The sequence below is a fragment of the Phycodurus eques genome, chromosome 18, assembly GCF_024500275.1.
Source record: "Phycodurus eques isolate BA_2022a chromosome 18, UOR_Pequ_1.1, whole genome shotgun sequence".
NCBI lineage: Eukaryota > Metazoa > Chordata > Actinopteri > Syngnathiformes > Syngnathidae > Phycodurus > Phycodurus eques.
The window spans coordinates 17,581,487-17,593,623 of record NC_084542.1 but is presented as its reverse complement, the minus strand read 5'-3'; the positions used below and the strand labels follow the sequence as shown (position 1 = coordinate 17,593,623).

The 12,137-nt window shown below is 41.0% G+C and overlaps 2 protein-coding genes across 2 annotated transcripts; both read right to left on the bottom strand.

Annotated features, from left to right (window-relative positions):
* Window positions 1-6,649: 6,649 nt before the first annotated feature.
* Window positions 6,650-8,424, bottom strand: tmem18 (transmembrane protein 18). The gene is made up of 5 exons (XM_061704423.1): window positions 8,236-8,424; window positions 7,986-8,103; window positions 7,414-7,468; window positions 7,246-7,339; window positions 6,650-6,976 (listed from the first exon to the last, which is right to left on the bottom strand). The coding sequence occupies exons 1-5, from the start codon at window positions 8,326-8,328 to the stop codon at window positions 6,884-6,886; spliced, it is 453 nt and encodes a 150-aa protein (XP_061560407.1). The 5' UTR covers window positions 8,329-8,424; the 3' UTR covers window positions 6,650-6,883.
* A 526-nt stretch (window positions 8,425-8,950) lies between these two features.
* On the bottom strand, window positions 8,951-12,034 carry LOC133416709 (required for drug-induced death protein 1-like). The gene is made up of 2 exons (XM_061703755.1): window positions 11,704-12,034; window positions 8,951-10,296 (listed from the first exon to the last, which is right to left on the bottom strand). The coding sequence occupies exons 1-2, from the start codon at window positions 11,929-11,931 to the stop codon at window positions 10,141-10,143; spliced, it is 384 nt and encodes a 127-aa protein (XP_061559739.1). The 5' UTR covers window positions 11,932-12,034; the 3' UTR covers window positions 8,951-10,140.
* Between the last annotated feature and the right edge of the window lie 103 nt (window positions 12,035-12,137).

Below are 12,137 nucleotides of genomic sequence, written 5' to 3'. Positions count from 1 at the left end.
GCATATTGGCTTCACTGTAGTGGCATTGCAATGTATTTCAATGTGGAGCATTGATTTGAAGTATGACTAAATTAACTTACGAGCTTAGTCGCTGAACGAAATGAACCTGTAAGTCAAGGTACCGATGCCAATGCCGCAGGCCGCTAAAACAAATGAATGCTCCAAATTATTCATCGTTTGAATGGCTGTTTGTCTATGTGCCCTGCGGTTGACTGGCGACCAGTCTGAGGCATATCCCGCCAGCAGCTATCCAGAACAACAGATCTACTATAATCTCTGCGGTGACTGTGTAGCAATAACGTCTTTGTTTTGACAGTGCCATCTTAGAACAGGGAAAGCCTGTAAAGCCATTTCCAGTCCCGAAAATCAGCCTTTTCAATCTGCCTAATTTGACGCTAGAAACGAGAAGTCTCAAGAGCCAAATGATGCGATTGAATTGGATGTCATTTTGAGAACATGACTGCTCAAGGTCAACCGTTTCAGCAGCTCCAGTTGGAAGTTCGCCACCACGACGAAAGGGGCTCGAACAACGAGACCTTTCAGTCGCAATGCGAGCGGAACACAGTGCAAAGAAGGTCCGCTCAGAAGGAATACACACCGTCAAACCGGTGTCAGTGCTGTGAAAACAAAACAGTTGTCCTGTCGCTTTCCTTTGTTGCTAATAACTTTACTTTCCCTCGAGGATTTCCGGCCCGCTTGTTCACATCCACATAAGTGTCGGGGACTATTCGCTATCAGGATCAATTAGGACAATATGACGAACGGTCTTGACACGATTGGAAAGCGATGCGTCATCAAAATGCTAAGTCGGGAGAGGATTTTTTTTTTTTCATGTAGTCAGATGAGTCATCTATTGGTTGATCACGCATGATTTGTTATCATCATTTTAAAATGTGTTGGACCTCCAAAGACATGATTGCTTTTCCCAACCAAAATGTTTGAAAATGAAAACACCTTGAAAAAATGTACAGCCAATGTTGAATTTTGATTTTTTTATGGGGGGGGGGGGGCATTTTCCATTGTAAAAAGACGTTAAAAGGGGGATCTTGCAGTCCCTTTTTTTAAGAAACCACCGTCCCCGAGGAAGAACAACCTATCAGAGACTGAAGGCGGGACTGACGAAGCGTCAACAATCATTTGGCACGCGCAGCACGGCATGGCACGGCACACCCATGCAGCCTTGCGTTGACCTGCTAGCTTGGGTTTCAGAAGCTTTGCTGGAACTATTTTGGAATACCCATCCCTGTGGGAAAAACAACAAAGAAGAAGTTTGCTGCTTCTGCGATCTCAGGCAGCTGAGGTGATTCAGAAGCCAGATGAAATTAGCAACACTTCTGCTCGACAGGTACATTTATTTAATCTCTTTTGGATTTTTAATCGATTCTTCATTTTAAAAAAAACCAACAACTTTTAACTAATACTTTTTGGATTATAGTAACTACAAATAAGAAATGAACCACAAACTCCCCGCCTTAACTGTGTTACAAAAAAGCTTTATTGGTGCTTTATTCTACACACACTAAAACAAACAAGCAAAAAAAAAACCGCTTAGTTTGATCATGTACAACCATTACACATGATTAAAACGTGATTTCTCCCTCTTTTCCTTGAAAATAATCAAATCTGTTAGTTGAACACATTTTAATCATGCAACCAATGTTGGAATGAACTCATTTCAAATGGCTTTTCTTTCCTGTGTATGCACGGCCACATCCCCCAGTTATAAGAGGGTGTGCACACTTGTGCAACCACATCATCTCAGTTGTTGATTTTGACTTCCCCCCTCTCAAAAATCTTTTCTGTTCGGTGTACCTCAGAAGTGGAAAATTGCCAGCGGGACGGATGATTTTGTGTCGGTGCCGTCGAGATGACATTGCTAAAAAGGTAGAAAAACGTTATTATTGTTATATATATATTGTTATTGTTGTTTCACAGGCAGGATGAAAGGGGCCCCGGTTCACAGTGAGGCCACTGCATTTGTTTGTCAAGACGACAGATGGACGATGTCATGAAATGCAGGCCTACGTTCCGTGGGCTCCATCCAAGAGAGTTATTGATACGAGTATTTCATTTTGGCCAGTTTACTCATCTTTTGTGTCACTACAACAGGTATATTATCTCAAAATGCTCTCATAAATATAGCCTGTCACGGACTCGCACATGTAGAGTCGTACCTCGTTTGGCAGGGATCAAGACATCGTGGCAATAAATCCACATGAACTTGTCAGTTTATGTCAGTGGCAAGGTTCCCACGTCTGTAACTCAATCTGCACGAACCCAGTCGCGAACCAAAACGGCAGCGCTGTAAACAATCTCAGATGAATTACGGCGTCCCACAATGTTGTGTAAGTCCGTGGTTTTGTTGTACAATGTTGTGCGAGTCCGGACTTGTCTTCCAAAATGTTGTGTGCGTCTGTGTTTATTTTCCACAATATTGTGTGCACCATCCATGTTAATGTTTCACAATGTTGCGTGCATCAGTGTTTATGTTCCACAATGTTGTGTGCGTCAGTGTTTCACAATGTTGTGTGCCTCTGTGTTTGTTTCACAATATTGCGTGCATCAGTGTTTATGTTCCACAATGTTGCGTGCATCTGTGTTTATTTCACAACGTTGTGTGCGTCCGTGTTGATGTTCCACAATATTGTGCGTGTTTTTGTTTATACTGTAGTGTTGTGTGCATCCATGTTTATGTTCCACAATGTTTTGTGCATCAGTGTTTATGTTCCACAATGTTGCATGCATCCGTGTTTATGTTCCACAATGTTGTGTATGTCTGTGTTTGTGTTTCACAATGTTATGTGCATCTGTGTTGGTGTTCCACACTATTGTGCACCTTTGTGTTTATACTCGTGTTGTGGGCATCCACGTTTATGTTCCACAATGTTGTGTGCATTAGTGTTTGTTCCACAATGTGGCGTGTGTCCGTGTTTGTTCCACAATGTTGTGTATGCCTGTTTATGTTCCACAATGTTGTGCATGTCCGTGTTTGTGTTTCACAATGTGTGTCCATGGTGTTCCACACTATTGCGTTCGTTTGTACTCCAATGTTCTGTGCATCCATGTTTCTGGCCCACAAGGCAGCGTGCGGGTGTGTTTCTGTTCCACAAGGTTGTGTATGTTTGTCTTTTCCAATGTCATGTGCGTCCATGGTGTTCCACACTATTGTGTGTGTTTGTACTCCAATGTTGTGTGCATCCATGTTCACGTTCCATAATATTGTGTGCATCAGTGTTTATGTTCCACAATGTTGTGGATGTGTTTGTGCCACAATATTGTGTGAGTCTGTGTTCATGTTCCAATATGTTGTGTGTCCCTTTTTAAACTCAAATAATATTGTTTAATATAATTCCAAATTGCCTGATCACCCATCAAATCAATGACCAAACTAAAAATTTTGAAAAAATGTGTACGTCAGTGAATCTAACCTGACAAAACTGCAGTAGCCATCGTGCAAAAAAAGTTGTTTTCCGTGATTCTGTAAGACAAGCTGGCGACAAATAGACGGCGACGATATTGAGTGCGATGAGACCTTATTAGACCGATTAGCGGCTGCATGCATAATGAGCCCTCATTAAGACATATTACAACAACAGCATGCAAAAGATGCCGGCGGAAATTGGATGTTTTCATTTGCTGGGCCTTTTCTTTAATTGAGCCAGCCGCTTCCGTTCACGCCTGCAGGATGGGCCTTAATTGCGGCAAATGACTCCGACAACAAAATCGTTTGGACGACGTCAAATGGAGGAATACGTTCGTCAACAGGGAGAGAATTCAGCGAGGGAGCCAGATCTCAAGGGGAAAGCCATTAATTACCTCGACGTGTTTGTCTTTACCGAAGCCTCGCTCTTCTTGCGTAAATAAGTCGCTACGACCGTGTTTGACGGACAAGGAAATCAATTCGTGATACGTGAGCTTCTGTGTTGCGGTGTTTTAATCCATTAAGCAATGAATTGAACACAAACGGTGCAGCAACATGTGTAGAAAGACAATATAATGGTACTCAGTCATGTTCTTTATCCCAGAGATACAATGACAAATATTAGTGCTGTACTGATGTGCTGAGAGAGGAGTTAGACATCCCAATAAACAGTATAGCCATTTTATACTCATACTGCCCCCCCCCCCCTGGTGGCCAACGTGGACACACCACAAGGAGCAGCACAATGGCCATTCAATTGATGCGGTGTGACAAAAACTTTCATTTTTTCAATTCCAATTATGTCATTAGGCAGCCATTTTGGTTGTGAATTTCATGAAAAAAGCGGCCTGCAAAGACACCAGGGTGAACATGTCTATCATAACTGGACTGAGAAAAATGTCCCGAGGACCCAAACCCCAAATTGAACAGAAAGGCAGCCATTATGGGCCGAATTCCATTATAAAGGGGCTGGGAAAATTAGGGGAAAAAAATCAAATAGCACGCCATCTAGACTAGATAAATGGGTAATTGTAAATTGCCAAACCTTTTTTTAGCGTATGCAATCTAACGTGGGCGCAGCGTGTCTCCCGAGTTAGAGGATTTACCAAGAGGACGGCTTTTAATCAGATCCCGGCCCTCCTTTGCAATCCAACTAGCTACGGCTGCCTGTGTCATTAGTTTCCTTCGCCGACTGGAATAAATGGCAGAACTGTTCCAGAGGGTCTGGGTCTGAATCTTGGCTCTGTAGCGAATCCAGTTTCCTCCCACATTGTGTTGTAAAGCATGATAAATATCCATCTCGTCCCCTTTTATTGTCTCCAAATATTCCTCCCTTCATGGATTTTTTTGAGGGGGTCAAGTCATAAAACTTTGAAATCCAACACACCAAAAACAACAAAGAGTTTATGAGACCGATCAGTTACACACAGGCACGCAGCTGAGAAAAACAAGGGCCAGACAAGAAAAATGGGGGGGAAGACAAACATTCACACTAAGGTGTTATTTTTATATGTAAAAAAATAGATTACATCAAATTTAATAATTGAAAAAAAAAAGGCTGCTTGATAATCAGTTACACATTGTAATGTCATTGAAAACTGACCAAATATGGATGAACAAACTTTTTTTTACAAACATTTACTGATTTTGAAATGGACAAAAATTACAAAAAATATATTTTTTTAAAAATTCAAAAAACTCAATTTTACGGTCATTGAACATTTACCCCACATTGCAAATTGCTGCAATTAAAGAAATATTCCGTTTCAAAATGACAAAATGATTACAAAATATATTTCACTTGAAATATTTGTCCTTACAAAAACTGGCGACCCCCCGCCCAAAAAAAAACAAAAACACTGTTTGACCAACAGCATTGTATGCTGACTAAAAATAATTACACATCTTTAGACTGTTACATAGAAATTGTGCACCAAATTATTCATTAGTTCGAATGACTGAAATTGTGTGGGTTTTTTTTTTTAAATGGAGAAACATTGGATTTCAAAAAAATTACAAAAATACATTTTAATCTCATAACAAACCTATTGCTTGATCAAAAGCATTTTATGCTCATTTCAATTTTACAAGAAATAGTTTGGCCTTTTGCTCATAAATGATGTGCTAGGTTGATAAAAAAAAAAACAAAAAAAATCATGTTGAGCAATTTAGTTTAAAAAATAAGAAAATAAAAAATCATTGAATAGTAAAATAAGGTAAAACAAAAAAAATAACATTTTGATGAAAGAAAATTCCAAATTGAGAAACGTAGATGTTTTTTTTAAAGGCTGTTAACGAGATATTGTATGCTTGCTGGATTGTTGATCAAATATAACATCTGTGTATAAATAATTTTTTTAATTCTTTAAAAAAACAATCAACAGTGATTCCCACAACTAAATTCCATGGAAGGGGCCCCAAAAACGTTTTAATGTTAAAAACAATTTACACAAAAAAAGGATGAAGAAGACTATTGACAAGAAATTCTAATCTTGTTTCCAATAAATAAAATAGCTTACAGCTGTTTCCGACTTCCTCCTCCTCGACCTCAGGGTTCACAGACAAGTTCACAAATGGCGTCCTTAATTTAGTCCATGTCGCCCTCTAGCGACAAGCTCGTGATAACGCTTCCTTCAATGGTGAAATGTATGTTTTAAAACTGTAAAGGGAACTCGGAGATATGTTTCTAAAGGCATTATACAGGCGTATCTCAATAAATTAAAATACGTTAGAAAAATGTTCTTCGTTCACCTCAGTGGTTATCGGGCGCAGTTGCGACGTGCAGTTAGTTAGCTAGCTATGCCTACACCCTGAAAATGTATCTTCCTGTCGGATCGTCCGCTGGTGTGGCCGCGTTAGAACGCCTCGTTGTCGGCAGTGAGTGCGTACACATTACAGATAGAAGGCGCTGTCACGGAATTTTTCTCCACCCACCCCGACTTGACAGCGAGCATGTAAATAGGGGCTTCAGGCATGGCTACTTTAAAGCGCCTCGTTGTCGCGGTGTGGAAAGGTGGGATATATTTCAGCCTGGAGCCTTTGAGCGGATATTTTCCCTCAAACATGTAGTTGTGTTTAGGAATAAGAAAAATACTCTCTGAGGGATAGCATCCATTTTTCCTGTTCATCGTAGAGGAAAAAGGGCACAACAAAATCCAATGGCAAGTTGAAGACAGTAGTGAACGCTTCAAGCTTAGCCACCGTTGACAAACTTACAATTCTTTATCATTGCAATAAAACAGTTTTAATTACACATTTAAATACAAACCATTTTGGTGTCTCTCGTACAATCTTTCCACACACTTACAATGGAGCAGGGGGCCGTTCCACTTCGTCTGAGGTCGTACTTGTTTTTGGGTTTGTACGCTCTGGAGGGGCCGTACGTGGCCCGCAAGCCACAGCTTGTCCACCCACGCTAAAGAACAGAAATCCGGTCCTTCGTGACGTTTGAGCTCAAACGGATCAGTCGCTTTTCTTGGGCAGGCGCGCCTTCCGCTTGAGCTGCAGCGTCTTCAGCTCGGCCATGGTGGAGAAGGTCCTGCACAGCCACACCACCTGCGCGCACACAAGGACGGGCGGGCGTACAGTCAGCGCCCCCCGTTGAGCGCAGCCGACACGTCCCACGATAGCAGAAAATCGGCAATTGGAGAGAGACGATATCAAACTTTTTAAAAAGGAGTTTTACCCCTCTCGCATGCTTTAAATTAATAATATCACTGGGTTTACTGAGGATCAGAGACCATCTCCGTATATTTGTTTGTCTGTATTACACTGTGAAACTAAAAAGGGAATGAAATATGATGTGATAATAAATCAGCACCCACCACAATGATGACAGCGTTGAAGAGCAACGGGATGGAGAAGACCAACGATATGAACATGCCCTTGGAGTCAAAGTACTGGAACTCGGAGAAAGACCTGCAATCAAGTGTTTGTCAAACAATGCGCATCATCATAACATAATATAAGAATTAAAGATATTGTAAGCTTACCTCCAGTTCATTGCTGCCAGCTCGTTTAAATATTCAGCACTGTACACCAAGACAACTGTGGGAAACATGAACCAGGATAAAAGACAAAGTGATAGACAAGCATGACATTAGCTCATTAAACATGTGAAATTACAAATAACATTTTTTGAAAATTAAGTCTGACATATAGACCACAATTTCAGTAAAAACAAACACCGTTCTGTGCCATCAAACTTTTAAACGACTCTCCTGCAAAACGACATGACGCTCGACTTCTCAGTGGCTCATATATTTTTATTTGTATATGAAAATTCACCGCCAAAATAATAAAAAAATGCAACAGTTTAATTTAAAAAATATTTATCTTAAAAAAATTCATGAAATTAATTTAGACTCAAGCATTGCTTCTCAAAGCGGAACGTGGGCTCCCTCTGGTGGTATGCAAAATAATCACTCCCCATAAAGTTCGGTTGTATCGAAATGCTAATTTATTGTACTAAATTAATCTTGTTTTTTAAACTTTTACAATTTTATGTACAATACGTTTGAATCAAGCCATTATTTTAGTAGTGGCAATACGTTTGTCCACTTACTTATGAGCAGGAAGTGGCAAATCTGCGCTCTGTAATACTTGCACGTCACCACAGTCAGGCAAAGACAGACTATGTGAAACACAATACCGGCAAGAAGCCACGGCTCCGACCACTTCACCTAAAAAAAAAAAAAATGAATGAAGTCAAATAACTGGCAAAGAACACGCTCGCAAACAACACATGATTGGTTAGCAGCGACAATCCAACGACTGAGCTAAGCGTGACAGCATGTGAATAAAGTTGAACTTACAGACATGAGGAACGTCCAAATGGATGTAATTCGTAAATTGCTGAATGCATCTATGGGTACGGAGCTGACGTTGACGGGTTTTTGGGTCGCCATCCTCACAAAGAACAAAGAAAAGATCGCTAAATATGTAGCCGAGCCGTTAGCATGTAAACAAAACAAGGCGACGACGATGACGTCATGTATCGACCCTTGCCGTCGCAGCGAAATGACGTTAGAACACGTACCATAACTACAAGTCAGGTGACCACAAAAACAAAAACAACAAAAAAAGTTTGACATTGAATTATTTAATGAAAATGGAAATATTTGTCCGTGTAGAGTGTAGTTTGATTTTAATTTATTTCACCATGTTTGATATTTGGTCATTACAAAATATAGTAATGCCAAAACGGCAAATTATGTAAATCCGCGCCTTACATAATTTACAAAAAAAGACTCACTCTGAAAGTCTATTAATTTTCTATTTTTGGGTCGCACCGGGAATCCTGATCTGGAGGTTTTCCAAGGGCTTCCTCACCTAAAGGTAGTTTTTTAGCAACTTGAAAATGTGTGACCTTATGTACATAAATGTGTACCACAAGATTAAAGTCGTAAAATGACAATGAAATGTTGATTCCGTGGAAGAAAACAAATATTATTCATACAGAAACAAAAACAAAACAATAATACAGATGTATAAATCTGAAAAGAGTTTATTTTATGAAAATTACGTCAGCATAATAATAATAATAATTATTATAATGATAGCAATAATAACAATAATCATCATAATGATAAATGTACAATCCCAATTCCAATGAAGTTGGGACGTTGTGTTAAACAAATAAATCAGAATACAATGATTTGCAAATCATGTTCAACCTATATTGAATTGAATACACTACAAATACAAGATATTTCATGTTCAAACTGATCAACTTTGTTTTTAGCAAATAATCATGAATTTATAATTTGATGGCTGCAACACAGTCCAAAAAAAACTGGGACAAGGTCCTGTTTACCGCTGTGTTACATCACCTTTTCTTTGAACAACATTCAATAAACGTTTGGGAACTGAGGACACGAATTGTTGAAGCTTTGTAGGTGGAATTCTTTCCCATTCTCGCTCGACGTACAGCTTCAGCCGTTCAACAGTCCGGGGTTTCCGTTGTCGTATTTTACGCTTCATCATGCGCCACACGTTTTCAACGGGAGACGGGTCTGGACTGCAGGCAGGCCAGTCCAGTACCCGCACTCTTTTACGACGAAGCCACGCTGTTGTAACACGTGCAAGAATGTGGTTTGGCATCGTCTTGCTGAAATAAGCAGGGGCGTCCATGAAAAAGAGGTTGCTTGGATGGCAGCGTATGTTTCTCCAAAACCTGTATGTACCTTTCAGCATGAATGGTGCCTTCACAGATGTGTAAGTTACCCATGCCATTGGCACTAACACAGCCCCATACCGTCACAGATGCCGGCTTTTGAACTTTGCGTCCATAACGGTCCGGATGGTTCTTTTCCTCTTTGGCCCGGAGGACACGACGGCGTCCACAATTTTATTTGTGTTATTATTTATGTCGAACACAATGTCCCAACTTCATTGGAATTGGGGTTGTATATGCAGGAAAGAATTCATTTTATAAAAAATAAAATCATTACAATATGATATTAAAGTCATAATATTCCAATAATGTTGTAATTCTGTGAAGAAAAAGTAATCATTTTATGAAAATAAAGTCATAATATTACAAGGAAAATTTGCAGTTACAAGGCAGGGAAACAAACATGCTGCGACTGTGGACAATGAATACGAGTCCTTGCAAACGACAATGAAGCCCCGTTTATGGCGGGGGATACATTTCAGGCCCACCAGCGATAGGCCAAAAGGTGCGACTCGATTCAAAACATTTTCATCATGGTTTCACTTCATTTATTCTGGTTTGTTCCGGTTCTGTTCCTCGCAGGGCTGAAGTCCGGCACAAAGGTGGCGACCACAGTGATGGGCGCGGAATAGCCCAGAGCGAAATGGTACAGGCCGAGCATCAGGCACTTCCACGTGGACCTCAGCGCTTTGCCCACATTCTGCAAGACAAACGCATACAGATCGCACGATGGCTGCTGCTGGCGTTGGACGACAGCGGCACAGCACGGCTTACTTTACGGAGTTTCCTCTAATAATGGAGAGACGTAAGCTCCATTGTGTCCTGACCTTCCGCAAACAGGAAATGGCTGACTGCGCTGAAGTGAGGGGAGGAGGTCACATGACTCCAAAAAATAACTCCATGCAGCGCATGCTTGGAACTCTGTGTTTGAGCTGTACTGTGTGGTTTGTTACTTTATTCCTACAGTATAAGTAAGTACAATACCGTAATGCGCTATTCTTCTTCTTACAAAACACCTTCCACACATTTTTGTTGCTGTTTTTTGGAGTGTCTGGAATTTATTGACGGCATTTCCGTTGATTTCTAATGGATCCCCAACGTGCCCAGATGTGCGATTAATTGACTATACGTTAGTGGGGCCTACCTGATTTACCATGGCTTGTCTGGGCTGCTTTGGGCTCTATTGATGTTAAAATGAAAATAATTGAATTTATTATGAAGTGGTGCCTTAAAATACAAATTGAATTTGTTCCGTGAGCATGCTCGTAACTCAAAACACTCGTATCTAAAATCATCTTTCCCGATTAAAAAGAATGGAAATGCCATTAATCTGTGACTGAACCCCCTCCCCCACCCCCCCAAAATAAAATTAATAAAAAATGTTGTAACGTGTTTTATATCAAGGTAAATAGTATAATATTATACTTTAAAAAGACACAGTGATAACATAGTTACATTGAAAAAAAACCAACAGTTTTTGCATCATGATTAAATCATTGCGGCGCTTCCTGGTTGCGTGACTTGGCCACCGGGCGGCAGTATAATACAGTCGTGGAGACAAATGAAGAAGAGTTTCACTAATACTGTAAACGACTCAGTAAGCTGCTGTAATATTATTAGTTTTTCGCAGGGGATAAAGAATATGTGCCTGTGAATTTGTTTCATATTGTCTTTCTACGTGTTTATGCACTGTTTGTATTTAAATATCTGTTGCTTGACGTGTTATAACACCGCCACATAGATGCTATTCATTACCTCATCTATGACATTTCCCATTATGTGTTAGCATTAAGCTAGCAACTTACATAACTTAGTTATGTGGTTGTTTTAAATAATCAACGTGTAATTCTCTTGTTTTGACAGTAAACTTCTACTGGACAGCTTGAAATCTCTTTTTGAAAGAGTTGCTCATTATCTGCCAATTTGCTGCTTGTGGTGAACTAAGTTGAGTTTGCTGCCACCATACAGCGCTCCCATACAACATTTTTACACAGAAGTCAAAGCAAAAAAAAAAAATCAACCAAACAAGGTCTCGTATCTTGTAAAACTCCTGAGTTGGGTGACTCGTATCGTACATTTAAAACATGTGGAATGAATGCACACCCACCTTCTGGACTTTTTTGTACTTCTCCTCCCTGGTCTTCTTCTCCTCCTTCACTTCCTGCTCATCGAGGGGCCGGTAGCGGTCGGCCCGAAAAGCCGAGCGGACCCCCTTGGGCTGTCGGTGCGGCCGCTGCTCGGCCTCCGCGCGCTCCACGTGTCGCCGGTACGGGGCGGCTCCCGCCTCAGCGTCCCGGCGGCGCGGCCTCCGTGGAGGAGCTCCTTTGGGCTTCATGGCGGTTATGAAGGAGGCAGTTGGAGGATGTAGAGTTGGCGCTGGCTGGCGCGAGGGGGGATGAAAACAAGTTCCTGAGCAGCATGGGGCCGCCCCACAGCTGTCATGCGCGGGAGTGCATTCCAGTGGACCGCTGTGTGCACAGGAGCTGAGCGAGTCCTCCTCCTCATACGGCCTTCCAATATTTGATACTGAATAGCGTGGAC

Coding starts and splice junctions, on each gene's coding strand:
- tmem18 (XM_061704423.1), bottom strand. CDS start 8,328: ATGGCGACCCAAAAACCCGTCAACGTCAGCTCCGTACCCATAGATGCA. Junction 7,469..7,985: donor TTGCCACTTCCTGCTCATAA/GTAAGTGGACAA, acceptor TGTTTCCCACAG/TTGTCTTGGTGTACAGTGCT. Junction 6,977..7,245: donor TCAACGCTGTCATCATTGTG/GTGGGTGCTGAT, acceptor GTGTGCGCGCAG/GTGGTGTGGCTGTGCAGGAC.
- LOC133416709 (XM_061703755.1), bottom strand. CDS start 11,931: ATGAAGCCCAAAGGAGCTCCTCCACGGAGGCCGCGCCGCCGGGACGCT. Junction 10,297..11,703: donor AGTACAAAAAAGTCCAGAAG/GTGGGTGTGCAT, acceptor TTTGTCTTGCAG/AATGTGGGCAAAGCGCTGAG.